General features: G+C 37.4%; 1 protein-coding gene across 1 annotated transcript in view; it reads right to left on the bottom strand.

The window, feature by feature from the left end:
• The window catches only part of ADAM32 (ADAM metallopeptidase domain 32), a gene marked incomplete at its 3' end in the record, with an annotated part of 141,628 nt that overhangs the window by 63,348 nt on the left and 60,097 nt on the right, over positions 1–18,183 (bottom strand). The window contains exons 5-7 of the mRNA XM_008567823.1: positions 16,236–16,311; positions 6,175–6,251; positions 4,266–4,443 (exon numbers count right to left, since the gene is read on the bottom strand). Of these exons, the coding sequence (XP_008566045.1) occupies positions 4,266–4,443; positions 6,175–6,251; positions 16,236–16,311 (331 nt within the window). The remainder of the gene's footprint in view (positions 1–4,265; positions 4,444–6,174; positions 6,252–16,235; positions 16,312–18,183) is intronic.

Genomic DNA, 18,183 nt, shown 5'->3' with positions numbered 1-18,183 from the left:
AGGAACTTCTGAGCACCCTTGTGCCTAGGCCACAAAGGCACTCACAGACAACTCCAATGTTAAATACAATTGAAGTAATCACCCAGATTACACTACTGCCTCTATCCAGAATCAAACCTAAAACACCCTACCCAGCTGTCACTATAGAGCACGCCTACAAGAGGGAGTACTCCAGAGTACTAGGAGAAGTAACTGCTCCACCAGACTCCCAGACATCAATGTAGGGAAATTAGAAATATGAACAAGCAAGAAAATATGACACCCCCAAAGGAACACAATAATTCTATAGTACCAGACCAAATGACAAGAAAACTATGAAATGCCTGAAAAGGAATTGCAAACAATAATCTTAAGGAAACTCAATAATATGCAGAAAAATTCAGGTAGGCAGCAAATGAAAGGAGAAAATCAATCCAGAATCTGAAGGAGGATTTCAGCAAAGAGACAGATACTGTAAAAAGGAACTAAGCAAAACTTTTGGAAATGAAGAATTTATTCAACGAAGTGAAAAATACACCAAGAATTTCTGAACACAAAGACAGGCTGTTTGAAATAACCCAGGCAAAAAACAAAAAACAAAAACAAAAATAAGGGCCAGCCCCGTGGCTCACTTGGGAGAGTGTGGTGCTGGTAGCACCAAGGCCGTGGGTTTGGATCCTATATAGGGATGGCCGGTGTGCTCACTGGCTGAGCGTGGTGCAGACCACACCGTGCCAAGGGTTGCAATCCCCTTACCGGTCCAAAAATAAATAAATAAATAAAAACCAAAAAACAAAGAATAATAATAATTAAAAATAATAAATAAAGCCTATGGAAAAATTTTAAGCATACAAACATCCCAATTGTAGATGTTCTGAAAGGGAAGGAGGGAACAAAAGACATCAAAACCTATTTGATGGAATGATGGCTGAAAACTTCCCAAGTATTAGGAGAGGTTTGGATTTCCAGATCCAAGAGGCTCAAAGATCTCCAAACAGATTCATCCCAAAAAGGTCCTCTCACATTGTAGTCAAAATGTGACTCTGTCAAAAGTCAGAGACAGAGAAGTCTAAAAATAAGAGAATAGCATCAAATCCCCAAAAGAGAATCCTCATCAATCTAACAGCTAATTTCTCAGCAGAAACCTTATGGGCCAGGAAAGAATGAGATGATATATTCAAAGTACTAAAAAACAAAAACAAAACAAACAAAAAAACCTTCCAGCCAAGAATACTAAAGCCAGCAAGGCTATCCTTCAGAAACAAAGGAGAAATAGCATCTTTCCCAGACGAACAAAAACTGATTTCCGTATCAGGATGATGCTGGCCTCATAGAATGAGTGTAGGAGAATGGCCACTGCTGTGATTTTCTGGAATAGTTTAAAAGGAATTGGTATTAATTCTTCTTTAAAAGTTTGGTAGAACTCAGCAGTGAAGCCATTCAGTGGTTCTTATACTTAACAATCACAGAGGAAATAGAGAGACTTTCCCAAGTTTTAGCAAAAGTTCCAAGGATGATTTGCATTGGCCTCATGTCCAAAGGTTGCAGGCGGCCAACTATGAGGCATTTTAACAACAGAAAAAAGAAAGAATCCTGGCAGAAAAAGCAATTAATTTGCTATATTTAGCCTCATAACACTTTGCTTAGATCATCTAGCTTCCTTTTAATTTCTACAGGCTTCTTCATTTCTTTTTAAATTCAAGATATAAGTCTTAGATCTTTCAATTCTCATTTCTTAGTATCCCTGTTTCTTAAACTTTATTGAACACAAAAATCAGAGATATCTAAAATTTGTTTACTGCACTGAATATTTTTCAAAAGTATACTACTCCTCTCACTTTGAGGGCTATGTTCCTCATTTATTAAATTTACTTAACTTTGAAAAATTAAGTTCTTTTCAGGACTTCTGGTGTCGTCAGTCTGGTAAATAAAAGGATTATTCTTTCATTCCTTTTTTTTGCTTAGAATCTTCTTACATCTCAACCTAAAAGACTGGACATACTCTTCATTAATAAAGAATTCTGCGACCTTGTAACAAAACCACTCCCTTCCACAGCTGTCATTCTCTATGGCTCGGCCACCTAATTTCCTGGGTCTACTGGCACAGTGCTCTCCAAATGCATCCTGTCACCTTGCTTCCGCACATCAAGGAAAACCCCACCACTCTAAAAAAAAATCTATCCACTGACCCTTCTCTTAATATAGGTGACTATATCTTGAGTCTCCCTTTTCAGGAAGCCTCGCTTCTGTTTGGCTTCACTAAAATTAATGCTGTTGCCACATAAGATAGAGTTTCTACTGCCTCAGTTACTACCATTATTGATACTTTGCTGCATGCATCCATCCAGGCTACTCAAATTTTTGGCACGGATTACCATAAATTACAATGATAAGCAATAACTAAGCAAACCGAGGAGCTACTTGTCTTTCCGTCTGCCATTTTTTCCCCTCCAACACTTGTCCAAATAAAGTGATTTCCCTAGGGAGCTAGAGTTTCCCTACTCACTTCCTAGACCATGCCTCTTTCTAAACAATACAAATGCAATTTGGCAGATGTATGTTGCTCAAATCTTAAATCATCACTTTATTATAATATAAATATGTGAAAACCTTTAAACTGTGTGATCCCCAAAGAGAGACCTCAGACAGAATTCATTTGTAAATTTATTAAGGACGTGCTCCCAGAAGAGAGCGGTTTAGGAGTAGGAGAAGCAGGATTAGAAACAGGATTAGAAACAGGAGGAAGCCACACAAGAGTGTGCTCTCAGGTAAAGTCCCACAAGGAAACTCTGGAGTGTAAGTTATGCCTCAGTTGTCCTGACCTGTGGTGATGAACTGATTTCTCCGTGTCCCACATCACTGAGGTACTAGTTAAGGACAACCCTAGGGAAATTTAAACCTCCAGAACTTATGGTTTTCCTGCCATCTGGGCAAGGCAGTTTCAGTGGCTGAAGGGCAGTCCTCTCAAAAGAGAGTCACCAGGGCTAGATGTTAAAAGCAAAAGCAAAGACAGGGTGTCCTACCCTCCTGCCCTCACCCCAACAAAAATACATGGTAGAAAGGAAACTGAGGGAATCTGAGCAGAGCGCCAACATTGTCCACTGTGCTGGGTCATTTAAACCATTGTAAATTATACTCCTAAATTCTTAGAAGGTAAACAAAATGTTCATCATTTAGTTAAATATTTATTTTAAATTATACACATATATGTGATAGCATTGAATACTTTGGTGCTGCATGCACATTTCATAGGCCATTTGGGCTCTTATTATTTAGGATATAGGGTTGATGGCTATAGATGATGGCTATAGACAGAAAATAATCGTGGATTAAACAAGATCGGAGTCATTTCTCTCACACACAAAAGTGGGAAGAGGCAGGCGGCTCCGCTCTGTGACTTCTCCAGCAGCAAGGCTCATCCTGCCCGTTTACTCTGCTGCTCCTATGGCATCAGCCTCGTCCTTGTGGACCGTAATGTCCCAGCATGTCCACGCACCAGCCAGAAGGAAAGAGAAAAGGCGAAGAAGATAAGATTGCTCCCCTAGAATTCAGTCCAGAGGTGACACATTATGCCTGCTCACATGTCATCAGCCATAATTTTGTTACGTGGCCCTCCCTAGGTGGAAGGAAATTGAGAAATGCAGCCTTTTGTCATACGCTCAGCCAAACCCTGAGGTTTTGGTGTTTTCTTAACTGAGAGGACGGGAAGAACCAACACTGCCCACGCTCTTGCATAAACTACGCACATTTACCCCAGTGTCACTTGGCTACAGTTTTTCTTTCACAGCTGACTCTATGTGGACCAAACACACAGCTACACAGTCTGTGCGGTGCACGGTCTCCACGGCCATGCCCGGCAGTGCTGCTTATGGCATTTTAATTACATTGATAATTTAATCCATGCAGACTCCTTGGTCATGAATCCAACCCCTTTATAAATATTGGCTTTATCGAATAACTTCCACAAATACAGAGACAAAAGCAGGAACTGAGTTTTTAAGTTGATATTGAATATACACTAGGTAATTTATAGAGAGTGATAAGAATGCAACAAACAACATAAGAACTAAAATAACGTGGAATGTAAAGAGTAAAACGATAGATTGTTGGGAGAAGGAAAGGGTGACGTACGCTTTCCAGGAAATTTGGGGATTAAGAAAAAATGAGAATGTTCACAAAGACAGGATATTTGTTACAGCGGTAAATAGCCTAATAATTTTATTTTCAAAAATAAGTTAAATTGAAGCGATAATGCTTTGAAAGTAGTAACAAAACACACAACTCACTTTTTCACTTATATAAATGTTAAAGTCCATTGGGTGTTTTTCTACGTTACTGATATTCTTGTTAAAAATTGCAAATTCATTGTTTTCATTCCCTAATTTATAAAGAATATGCTGAAATTCAACTGCAGATTCCAGAGGCTCGATTCCATAAGAAACATTTTCAAATTGCAGTATTCCTCTGTAAAATTAAGAATAAAATTTTAAGTGCTTTGAATCAAATCTATATTATGAAACTCTGACAAAATCCAAAAGAAAAAGATAACAAAAGTATATAACATTTTGAAGTCAGTGTTTTGATCCAAACTCTCTGTCTTAGAGATGATTCCGAAGAGACAAAGTATTTCCCTAATCCACAAAACCAGCTTCCTATTTTATTTTTTCATAGTTATAAAAGCAGCAGAAATTAGCTAATCAATTGCTAGGTACACAAGTACACAGCATTGCAGTGATCAAGTGCGCCTGCTCTCCAAGTCAGCGACTTAATTAAAGCAATGGTAAGTAGAAATCTTAATGAATTTCTCCCTGGTTTGCAATGCTTTTAAAAAACAATTACACACTTGCATAACAAAAATTTATAAAATTAACAATTTTATGTATAAAATAAAATATAGCAGTAACTATGAAATAGCATTTATTAATTTTGTTTAGGTACATAGTCTGAATAAGAAATTAAAAGCAAAATTTTAAAAAGTAAACAATTTGTGTAACTATTCTTCCCTAAATATAGGTTCAAATCTCAGTGTTCCATGTAAGAAGCTCTGATGAATATTTGTGAAAACAAGGATCCTACCTACAAAATAAAAGAGAATTTCCTGAAAGAATGAAAACTCTCTAAGCACTAAGGAAGAAACCCAATAATTGTTGCAGAGTTCAAGATAGTGATACGAGAAAAAATATGAATAGATATTAATAATTGCTTATGTATATAACTTCCCTCCCCACTCTGAAGATGATTTCCCTTATAAAAAGCATGTCTTTTTATCTTTATTTATGTTTATACCTACAAACGGTAGGATATATGATGGGAATAATTAATGTTCCATTTGCTGAAAAGAATAATCCTAATCTTAGCTCCTCTGTAGGAATGCTGGTCAGAACTCACTGCATCCTCAAGGCCTTCAGAGCTCTGGCTTCAATAGCTCCAATCTTTCCCCTGCACAGGTTACTTAACAACTGAGGAAGGGAAAGTAATAGAATTCTATGTTTGTCTAAGACAAGGGGAATGACACCAACCACCCCAAGGATAATCAAAGGGAGGCTGCAAGGCACCTGGGAATCTTCGACTTCCGTGGTTTTCTCCCATTGGGATAGCTATAAGCAAAGGGAGGCTGCAAGGCACCTGGGAATCTTCGACTTCCGTGGTTTTCTCCCATTGGGATAGCTCCGCTTTTGTCCCCAAGTCCCTTATAAGCTTCAATTCCTCTTCCCAGCCCCCCTCCCCCAGGGTTGCAGAGGAAGCAGCCACGCAGCACTCAGATGAGTAAATACTCTGCCCAGTCTCTGTAAGTAACCACCCATAAATAATAATAATAACTCCTTGTAAAACATCTGAAGTTATCTGCTACGTTCTTTGGTCTCAGGATACCTCCCCAGTTTGGTGGGCATTATAGTCAGCTCACACTTGGACATTTACCCAACGTACTATAGTCAAGCATGTTCAGCTGTCACTTTAGTTAAGAAAAAAAGATACTGCAAGAAATCTCCACCTTTGAGAGAATTAGAAATGTCTTTGGTCAATAAGGAAAGTGAGGATAAATAAGAGACAAGGAAACATGTTCAGAGGAGAATATCATTAAATAAACTCCACATGGGAATCCTCCTCCAGCTTCACACTTAATATAAACAGAAAAAAACCACTGCAGACAAACATCATGATTATAGTGTTCAATATTCAATGACAGAAAACCACCTCAGTCCAGAGCACGTGCTGAGTGTGACAAAAGAATTTGGATATCCTTCGATATATCCTTGGTAGTAGCATTGAGTCTAGGAAAGAAAAAATTAAAGTGGTTACTTAGAAATTGACAAAACTTTCTAATGGTTTCCTATTTCTATATTCGATAGAACCTTCTGAACATTTTTCACAGGCTACATGGTTTATATCGGTAAAATGGCATTCAGAAAAAAGTCTTTCCCTATCTGTCACTTTTGCTATATTTATTACTCTTTTTAGCTTAAGACTTGGGATAGGTATTTTACACCCTGCTTCCAAAGTGTAATCTTATATTTTAGGTAAAATTACTTTCCAATATATAAACTTAGCTCATCAATTAAAAGACAGAGACTGTGAGTCCGGATTTCTCTTAAAATCTAATATGCTGCCAAAAAGAGACACATAAAAATATAAGGGTATTTCCAAAAGTTTGTGCAAAAAAATTGAATTAAAAGATAATGTGAATTTTTGGGGCCGGCCCGGTGGCGCACTGGAGAGTGCGCTGCTTGGGAGTGCAGCGGCGCTCCCGCCGAGGGTTCAGATCCCATGTGGAGACTGGTTCCCACTCGCTGGCTGAGCGCGGTGCGGGCACAACACCGAGGGTTGTGATCCCGTTGCCAGTCCCCGGTACGGGCGCAACACCGAGGGTTGTGATCCCGTTGCCAGTCCCCGGTACGGGCGCAACACCGAGGGTTGCAATCTCATTACCAGTCAGTAAAAAAGACGAAAAGGAAAAAATAAATAAATAAAAGATAATGTGAATTTTCTATGAACTTTCTGAAGTCGTCTTGTGCAGTGACACAGGAGGATTGAAGGGCTGGATGCCCCGTGCCAACACCAACCAGAGTGATGCTTCTGAAGCTGCACTACACTTCAGGAAATGCAGGTGCTAAGGCAAGAAGCATTACTAAAGATAAAGACGGATGAATCACAGTGGAAGATTTTCAATTCTCCATCAAGATATGAATATTCCAAATTTACTTTACTTTATGAATATTCCAAATTTACTTAAAAGCATAGCTTGAAAATATACAAAGCCAAAATTAAAAGAATAGTAAAAATAGAAAAATCTACAATACTAGTAAAAAATTTCAAACATAATTTCACTCAGTAACTGATAAAGGATTCAAAATGTACAGAAGGTCTGAACAGCATGGTTAGTAAACAGCCTAAGAAATATGTGTAGAACACCATAACTAAAAACTGTAGAATACTCTTTCTAAACACACGTAGAACGTTTACAAAAACAAAACCATATTATGGGCCATAAGGCAGGACTCAACAAATTTCAAACAATTGCAATCATACAGATGTTGGTCTCTGACCAAAGTACAATCAAGTTAGAGATATAGACAGCAACAAACATTGTCAGAAAGAAAAGGAAAATTATAAAAGTCCCAAGATTCAATGACTATAAATTTTGGCATGAAGGTTTTTTATTAACACTCTGCTTTATCATAGAAAAGGAGGAAGGAGGAGCAAGAAAGGAAAATCATGGTCCTGTCCAACTTAAGTAAAGCAACATGATGTCCAATTCAATATTTATTTTTAAATTTTTTTATTGAAACATATTTATTGTACATATAGAGAGAGTACAGCATTACATTTCAATACATGTATAAAATGCACACTGATCTATTCAGCGTGATTAGCCTATTCATCATTCTAAACTTAAACGTTTCTTTGTGATGTGCACATACGATCTCCTCTCTTCCCGTCCTTGGGCACGTGCGTTAAATCATTATTGATTACATGTTTCTGGGTCAGCTGCACACAAATAAGGCTTATTTTTCCTATCTTACTGTAGGTTGTGTTCATTAACCAGACTCACAGTATACCCAATCTCCCCTTTCCCACCCCTATTAACAACAGTGTTTCTCTCTCTCTCAACACTCCAATTTATTATGCTTCTTGGTTTGTTCGATTTATTTTGTTCTCTTTTTTGGCTCCCACATAAAAATGAAAATATATGGCATTTCTCTACCTGTACCTGGCTTACTTCACTTAACATAACTTTCTCCAAGCTCATCCATGTTACTACAAATGGCAGAATTTCATTCTTTATGACTCAGTAGTATTCCATTGTATATATGTACTACATTTCCTTTATCCAATAATCTGTAGATGGACATTTAAGTTGGTTCTATATCTTGGCTACTGTGAACAGAGCTGAGATAAACATGGGAGTGCAGGTGTCCCTTTGACGTGATTTGCATTCCTCTGGGTATGTACATAGTAGTGGGATTGCTGGATCGTATGGTAGTTCTCTCTGTAGTTGTTTGAGGAACCTCCATGCTGTTTTCCATAATGGCTGTGCTAATTTACAGTCCCACCAACAAGGTATACGGGTTCCTCTTTCTTCCCACTCTACCAGCATTTGTTATTTTCTGTCTTTTTGATATAGTCAGTCTAACTGGGGTGAGATGATGTCTCACTGCGGTTTTAATTTGCATTTGTCCAAGGATTAGTGATGTTGAGCATTTTTTTTACGACTGTTGGCCATCTGTATCTCTTCTTTTAAGAAATGTCTGTTCAGTTCCCTTGCCTATTTTTTAAAAGGGTTATTTTTTGTTTGTTTTGTTTTACTATGAACTTGTTTGAGGTCTTTGTATATTCTAGATATTAATCCCTTATCAGACATGTAGGATGTAAATATTTTCTTCCATTCTGTAGGTTGTCCTTTTGCTCTGTTGATTGTTTCCTTTACTGTGCAGAACCATTTTAGTTTGATAAAAACCCATTGGTTTATTTTCCCTTTTGTCACCTGTGATTTTTGAGGTCCTATTCTTGAAATATTTGCCCAGTCCTAAGTCCTGGAGTTTTTCCCCTGTGTTTTCCTCCAGATGTCTTATAGTTTCAGGTCTTACATTTAAGTCTTTAATCTATGTGGATATCCCATTTTCTCAGCACCATTTATTGAAGAGGCTGTCCTTTCCCCAATGTATGTTTTCAGTGCCTTTAGTCAAAGATTACTTGGCTGTAAGTATGTGGATTTATTTCTGGGCTTTCTATTCTGTTCCATTGTTCTATGTGTCTGTTTTTATGCCAGTACCATGCTGTTTTAGTTACTATAGCTTCATAGTATATTTTCACGGCAGGTAGTGTAATGCCTCCACTTTATTCTTTATGCTTAGGATTCCTTTGGCTATTTGGGGTCTTTTGTTGTTCCACATGAATGCTAGGATTTTTTTTTCTATTTCCATGAAGAATGTCATTGTTATTTTGATAGGGATGGTATTGAATCTGTAGATCACTTTTGGTGGTATTATCATTTTCACAACATTAATTCTACCAATCCATGAACACGGAATGTCCCATTTTTAGTGTCTTCTGTAATTTCTTTCATCAGCGTTTTGCAGTTTTCATTGTAGCAATCTTTTACCTTCTTGGTTAATTTATTCCTATTTTATTTTATTCATTCATTCATTTATTTATTTATTTATTGGTAGCTTGTGTAAATGGGATTGCTTTCTTGACTTTTTCTTTTCTTCTAGTTCGCTTTTGATGTACAGAAATGCTACTAATTTTTTGTCTATTGATTTTGTATCCTGCAAAGTTACTTAATTTGTTTATCAATTCTAAGAGTTTTTTGGTGTAGTCTTTAGGTTTTCTATGTGTAAGACCAAGTCATCTCCATACGGACAATTTGACTTCATCGTTTCCAATTTGGATGGCCTTTATTTCTTCCTGTTGCCTAATTGTTCTGGCTAGAACTTCCAAATAGGAGTGGTGAGAGTGGTCATCCTTACTTGTTCCTGTTCTTAGAGGAAAAGTTTTCCTCATTTAGGATGATGTTAGCTGTGGGTTTTTCATTTATGGCCTTTATTGTGTTGAGATCCTTTTTTTTGAACCCTAATTTGTTGAGAGTCTGGCGCGGTCCACACCATGGCAGGATCCTAAAGGAATCAGCATGGGCTGCCCTCTCCAAGTTTGCAACGCCACCGGTGGGAGAGCTGTCGGCAAGGCCACAGCTACGAGCACTTGCTGCAACCGGAAGAGCTGCCTGCCTCGGCTTCGTGGTACTGCTTTTACTCTCTCTTTCAATATTTTGGTTAGCGTGGCAGTTCTCTGAATTCCCAAAAGATTATAAAAATAACACAAATAATTATGTGGTCATTGAACTAAACATTCCCACAGAGGATCCAAGTAAATTGGACAATTTAAAATTATCCCCTTATGATAAATTGACCACACCAACATATGTTCCAAAAGCACCACTCATGACTAAATATGAGCTGCAGCCTAATGTAAGTTGGCAAACATCATTTACTGGAGATTATATTAATGGCAAGAGAATGGTTGGTATTAATGGGAAATTACATGTTTGGGATAAAAATATATGCTGTAAAATTATTAAACCTGCAAAATTAGATCTTAGGAGAATAAGAGAGTACACCTAGTTTTGTGAGGGATGGTGCTGTGCACAAGGACACTTTAATATTTAGATCAACATTATAGGGCCACAGCCAATGCATAACCTCAAAATGTACATGATAATGCTGCTCAATTATCCATTGTTCCTTTTCATTCCATTAGAACAAAAAATCATTAGACCCCCCATTAGAATTTAAATGTTAGCATTGTTCCTTTTAGCAAATTTGTACTTACATTTAACAATAGTCATAGGTTATTTGAGTGTATTGTCTATCACTTTGTAAATGCCACCCTATTAATAGGGTGGATATTAACCACAGCTTGCTAACAGAAAAAGGTCACAAGATAACTTCAAGACAATGAAGGGATGGTTTGAATCTGATAAACCTGATTCCAGGAAAAAGAAGCACGAGTTGATCACCTGAGACGTGCTGACCTCTAAAAAAGTTTCCTCCCTGCTTTTTGGACTATTGATTTAAGCTTGCTGATACAATAAAAATAATACCCAAAACCCTCCTGCACAGAAAAATCTAACATTGTTTCATGCTCTACTGGGCTCCAGCTGCAACACGCTGACAGCCCGCAGAGAGAGAACATGCATATTGATGCATTGAGGTCTCCCTCTGTGTTTGTTATTTTCGCCGACCCTCTCTCTCCCTTTTCGGGTACCCACAACTCGACTGGAGCTGGTCTCCGGCAAGAGTCTTTATCATTAAGGAATGCTAAATTTTATCAAAGGCTTTTCCTGTAGCTATTGAGATGATCACATGGTTTTTGTTTTTTATTTTGTTGGTGTGGTATATCACATTTATTGACTTGCATATGTTGAACCATCCGTGCCTCCCTGGTATGAATTCCACATGATCATGTTTAATAATTTTTTAAATGGACTGTTGGATACTGTTTGCTAGTACTTTGTTGAAAATATTTGTATCTAAGTTCATCAATGATATTGGCTTGTTTTTTATTTTTTTTTCTAGTTGTCTTTGTCTCATTTTGGTATTGGGGTGCTCTCATAGAATGAGTTTGGAATACCCTCTGCTTCAATTTTTTGGAATAGTTTGAGAATTGGTACTAATCTTCTTTAAAAGTTTGGTACATTTCAGCAGTGAAACCATCCTGTCAAGTGCTTTTATTTGTTGGGAGATTGCTGATTTCCATTTCAATCTCATTGCTTGTTATTGGTCTGTTTAGGTTTTCTATTTCTTCTTGGTTCAGTTTTGGCAGGTTGCATGTGCCCAGAAATTTATCCATTTCCTCTGTATTTTCAAATTATTTGGCATACGGTTGTTCATAAAAGTCTGTAATGATTCGTTGTATTTCTGTGGAATTAGTTGTAATGTCTGCTTTTTCATTCTGATTTTTAATATTTGGGTCTCCTCTCTTCTTTTCTTGGTTAGTCCAGGTAGGTAATAGTTTGTCAACTTTGTTTATCTTCTCAAAAAAAAAAAAAAACAACTTTTTGTATCATTGATCTTTTGTATCTTTTTTGATCTCTATTTCATTTAGTTCTCCTCTCATCTTTATTATTTCTTTCTGTCTACTAAGTTTGGGGTTGAATTTCCCTTGCTTTTCTTTCCTTGAGGTATAACATTATCTTGTTTATATGGAATCTTTTGATCTTTTTGCAATAATATTCCTTCTTAGTACTGCTTCTGCAGTATCCCGTTGGTCTGTTGTGCTTGTATTTTCATTTGTTTCAAGAAATTTTTGGATATTCTGCTTCATTTCTTCTTTGACCCATTGCTCATTCAGGAGCATGTTGTTTAACTTCTGTGTATTTGTATAGCTTCCAAAGTTTTATCTGTTGTTCATTTCTAGTTTTATTCCATTGTGGTCTGAAAAAATGCTTGATATAATTTCAGTCTTTAAATTTGTTGAGGCTTGATTTGTAGCCTAACATGTGGCCTATCCTGGAGAATGATCTGGGTAATGATTAAAAGAATATATATTCTGCAGTTGTTGGATAAAATTTTCTATGTCTGCCAAGTCCATTTGGCCTAAAGCGCTATTTAAATCCAATATTCCGCTGCTAATATTTTGTCTAGATGATCTGTCCAATGCTGAGAGAGGCATGTTGAAGTCCCCAACTATTATTGTATGGGGATGGTCTATCTTCCAATTTAGACCCAATAACAGTTGCTTTATATATCTGGGTGCTCCATTATTGGGTGCATATATATTTATGATTGCTATATCTTCTTTCTGCATTGATCCTTTTATCATTATATAATGTGTTTGTCTCTTTTTATAGTTCTTGATTTAAAGTCCATTTTACCTGATATAAGTATGGCACTCCTGCTCGGCTTTGGTTTCCATTTGTATGGAATATCTTTTTCCATCCCTTCACTATTAGTCTATGTGTGTCTTTACTGGTGAAGTGAGCTTCTTTTAGGCAACATATAGGTGGGTCTAGTTTTTTAATCCATTCAGCCAGTCAGTATCCTTTAAGTGGGGAATTTAGTCCATTTACACTCGGGGTTGTTAGCATGAGATATTGCCTTACTTTTGCCATTTTATTAATTTTTTATGTTTGTTTTAAATTTCTTTTGCTTCCGTCTTTCCCTTTTATTGTTGCTTTTGCTGTTCATTTTATTGCAGTGTTAGGATTCGGTTTCTTCTTCTTTCTCATTTGCATATTTGCTGTACTAGTGGTTTTTATTCTTTCTCATTTATTCCTGATGATAGTTTCTACTTTTTTGATTCCAGATGTAGGACTCCCTTGAGGATTTCTTGTAGCACCAGTCTTGTGTGGTGAATTTCTGCAGTTTTTGTTTGTCTAAGAAAGATACTATTTCTCACTCATTTCTGAAGGATAGCTTTGCTGAGTATAGTATTCTTGGTTGGAAGTGTTTTTCTTTTAGCACTTTGAATATATTTTCCCACTCTCTTCTGGCCTATAAGATTTATGTTGAGAAGTCTGCTGTTAATCTGATGGGGAATCCCTTACAGGTGACTTGACACTTTTTTCTTGCTGTTCTTATAATTCTTTGTTTTGACTTTTGACAGTCTGACTATAATATGTCTTGGGGAGGACCTTTTTGGGTTGAATCCCTTTGGGGATCTTTGAGCTTCTTGGATCTGGAAAACCATATCTATCCCAATACCTGGAAAGTTTTCAGCTATTATTTCATTAAATAGGCTTTCAATGCCTTTTCCTTCCTCTTCCTCTTCCAGTATACCCATAATATGGGTATTTGTATGCATAAGGATGTCTAATAAATCTTGTCAGCTTTCTTCATTTTTAGACTTTTTTTTTTCTTGGAAGGTGGGGATCCCACTGGGTTAATTCAAAAAACCCATCTGAAAGCTCAGAAATTCATTCTTCTCCTTGGTGTAGCCTACTGCTTAAGTTCTCAGTTGTATTTTTATTTCATTAAATGAATTCTTCAGTTCCAGGATTTCTGCTTCATTCTTTTTTATGATTTCTGGCTCTTGGCTGAATTTCTCATTCATACCTGGATTGTTGTTGGGGTTTTTTTTGTTTTTTGGGGTTTTTTTGACTACATTGTGATTTCCATATATTTTTCCTTGCATCATGTTGAGTTTGCCTTTTTTCTTTGCCATAAAGCATTTTTTTTATTTTATTTTATTTTATTTTATTTTATTTTTTTAATTTTTATTTTGTCAATATACCCTGTATATGATTATTATGGCCCATCACCGACAATGATTTCTGGCTCTTGGCTGAATTTCTCATTCATACCTGGATTGTTGTTGGGGTTTTTTTTGTTTTTTTGGGTTTTTTTGACTACATTGTGATTTCCATATATTTTTCCTTGCATCATGTTGAGTTTGCCTAAGATTACCATTTGGAATTCCTCTTCAGCCATTTTACTGGTTTCCTGTCATTTGTGGTCTAGTATTGGAGAATTACTGTCTTATTTTGGAGTTGTCATGTCCCCTGTTTTTTCATGCTTCTCATACCTCTGTATTGATATTTGTGTATCTACTGGTGTTAGTTGCCTCTTTTAATTTTTGGAGTAGTTTTTGGAGGGAGAAACTCTTACCTGTAGAAGTGTAATAATTGGGTTGATAGTTGGGTTGGGCATTATAGGTTTGTTTCTAGATGAGTCCAGCTCGCTCTCCACACTATCTCTACCAGGGTAGGATACTCTGGTGGGCTTGTTGAGTTGGGAAGGACTCTGAGCTCCTGGGGGACAGTGGCCTTGAATCCAGGTGGCAAGAACACTCCCTGTACATTCTCTGCTGGGTTGGGCAGAGCTGAGCTACCAGGGGTAGGTGGGCATAGATCCAGGTGGCCACACACTCCTCGCACACTCTCCATTGGTGTGGGTGGGCCTGCTGGGTTGGGTGGGACTCTGAGTTCATAGGGGAAGGTAGGCGTGGATCTTGAAGACTGGTGCATCCCCTGCACACTCTCCACTGGGGTCAGCAGGCCTGCTGGGTTGAGCCAGACTCTGAGCTCCCAGGGGAGGTTGGGCATGGATCTAGGCAAGATCACCATGTGTGGGGGGAGCAATGCATACCCAGGAGGTACCAGCATACTCCCTGAACCTTCTCCACCAGGATGGGAAGCTCCCTCAGTGTCATCCAGCAGCAGCCTAGGACCAAGGGGATTGGGGAGACTCAGCATGCCAATTCAATATTTCAAGATTTTTATTGTGTATTAACTATGTGCCAGGCATTCTTCTAGGTACTGGTGTTGTATCAGTGAATAAAACAGACCAAAAGCCCTGTCTGCATGAAAATTATATTGCCCTGGGGAGACAGAAAAGAAAGTAAATGGATAAAACATTTGGCACACCTATATTGATAGCTATAATGGATAAAAGTAAAATAGGTAAAGGAAATATAGAGAGTTCTAATGGTAAAAGTGCAGTCTAAAATAAGTGTTGGTCAAAGAATACTAACAGGGTGATTTTGAGCAAAGAGCTGAAGAAAATGAGGAAGGAAGACATGTGGGTATATTGATAAAGATCCAGCATTTGGATCCCAGAAAGTAGAAAATACAAAATGTTTGAAAGGAGACATAGCTAGTATATTTGAAGAACAGCAAGGAGACCAGTGTGGCTGGAACAAAGCAAGCAAGGTAGATAATATCAGGAAATGTGGTGAGAGGCGTAAAAGGGAACCAGACTGTGTGAAGTATGTAAGATACTGAAAAGACTATGGTTTCCACTTTGTGAGCAATGGAAGGCCATCCCATGGGGGGTTCTGAGCAGAGAAGGGACATAATCTGACTGGGTTTTAATAGGATTAATCTGGTTGCCATGTTGAGAATTAACTGAAGGGATGGGCAAGGTGTGGAAGCAGGGAGATTATTTAGGAAGCTACGGCAATAATCCAAACCAGATATGATGTTTACTTGGAAATGGATGGGGTCAGCAGAAGCAAATAGGGGAAGAGGGTGGATTTGGAATATACTGTTTGAAGAATAGGGTCAATAGGATTTATTGATGAATGGAATGAGTTATAAAAAAGAGGGGGTTTTGATCTGTAATTTGTGCCCAATTACGTTTGTGTCTGCTTTTCTTATTCTTTAGTTTATATTAGCTCATTCAACAAAACATAAATAAATAATCAATAAATCCCTTAAATATATCCCCTGTGAATCCGGCAAGCCTTCTGTATTAAGAAAGCATTTACTCAATGTAAAACAAGGTTTTTTAAAAATCCGTATAACAGAACTTAAATCTTACCTCAATATTTGAAGAATGAGCATTCACAGATCCTTGATTATACGAATAAACCATAAAATTATCTGCTAAGAAATATCTGCATATAAAAAAGTCAGAGAATTTTTAAATTGTTCTTTTTGAAACAAATGAAGCAGCAGATAGTAAACACATCCCCAGGCCAAATCTGACCAACTCTCTGCTTTTGTGAATAGTTTTATTGAAATACAGCCACATCCATTCACTTACATATTGTCATGGCTGTTTTCACGCTCCAATAGCGGAATTAAGTAGTTTTGACAGGAACATATGGCCCTCAAAGTCTATTTACTGTCTGGATCTTTAGGAAAAATGTTTATCAACCCCTGACATAAGGCATTAAAGGTAGTATTTTCTTTTGACATATATTTAATTTTTATTCAAGGCAATGCACATTTACTCAAATAAAATAATTTTCCTAACTCAATGGACTCCTTTAAAGAAAATAAGCTGAAAGAAGAGGAAAAAACATTTTAAAATTCACAAAGATATAAACTGAATGTAGAATTATGAGACTCTTCTGTTCTTTCACTTTTCCTAAGTTTTCTATTATGCATATATTTTACTTTTATAAGGAGGTGGAAGAGTATTGTCTGAAAGTCAACTCATCTTGGCATGTGTGCTGAAGCTTCGAGTCTGCCATTCCCTGTCCTTGTCATGCTGCTTTAGTTATATGCTTCCTCACCTCATGCTCACTCTTCAGCCCCATGTAACTTGACCACCCAGACTGGCTCCTGTTGGGAGGCCTCCACCAAAACTCATCTCTCAAAGGTTACTAACGACCCTCTAGTTTTCAAATCCAAAAAGCAGTTTGTAGTCAAATAAAACTGCACTGAAGCACTTCACACTGCTGACCACATTCCCCTTCTTTAAACCCTCTCTTCTTCGGTTTCAATGATACCCACTTCCTCCTGGTTCCCCTCATGTTTTTCTGTATACTTTTATAAGTCCCTTTTTCTGGATCCTTCCTTCGTCCCTTAAGTGCTTTTGTGGCATTCACTCCCTGGTCATTTTTCTTTCTCACCTTTAACACTCACCCCCACCTCTATAGATTTATCTTGTTCGTTTCTGCGACTTCATTTACTACCTATTTTAAAAGATGGCTTTGCCTGGCACAGAGGGAAGAATACCACGTGTCCTAACTCAAAAGTGGGAGCTAAGAAAGAAAGAGAGAAGGAAAGAAAGACCACAGTGGTGTTTTGAACTTTCAGAGGGAGAGAACAGACCTAGGGTGGCAGGGGGTGGGGAGGGACAGGGGCACTCGAGAGAAGTTGGGTGGGGGACACATAGAATAATCACAATTTGAGGTGGTGGGTGTGGTGATAGCATTGATTTGCTCACCACATCTTGGCCACAGGTGCTCTACTCAGCTCTTGCCCCATGAATATGTATAATCAATAAAGATAAATAAATAAATAAGTAAAAAAGATGGCTTTGATTACTATACCTTTATAGTATGTTTTGAAGTCTGTTAGTGTGATGTCTCCATCTTTGTTCTTTTTGCTTGATAGCTTTGGCTATTCGGGGTTTTTTGTGGTTCCATACAAATTTTATGACTGTTTTTCTATTTATTTGAAAAATGTCATTGGAATTTTGATAGGGATTGCACTGAATCTGTAGATCACTTTGGGTAGTATGAACATTTTAACAACATTAATTCTTCCAGTCCGTGAACATGAAATATTATTTCTTGGTTTCTTTTTTGGATAGTTCGTTATTAGTGCATAGATATACAATGATTTTTGTATGTTAATTTTATATCCTGCAACTCTACTGAATTCATTTATTGGTTCTAACAGTTTTTTAGTGGAATCTTAGGGTTTTCTATATATAACATCATGCTGTCTGCAGACAGGGACAATTCGACTTCATCCTTACCAATCTGGAGGCTGTTTCTTTCTTTTTCTTGCCTAATTGTCCTGGTTAGGACTTC

The sequence above is a fragment of the Galeopterus variegatus genome, unplaced genomic scaffold (genome assembly GCF_000696425.1).
Source record: "Galeopterus variegatus unplaced genomic scaffold, G_variegatus-3.0.2 Scaffold348, whole genome shotgun sequence".
NCBI lineage: Eukaryota > Metazoa > Chordata > Mammalia > Dermoptera > Cynocephalidae > Galeopterus > Galeopterus variegatus.
This window is presented reverse-complemented; position numbering and strand designations above follow the sequence as displayed.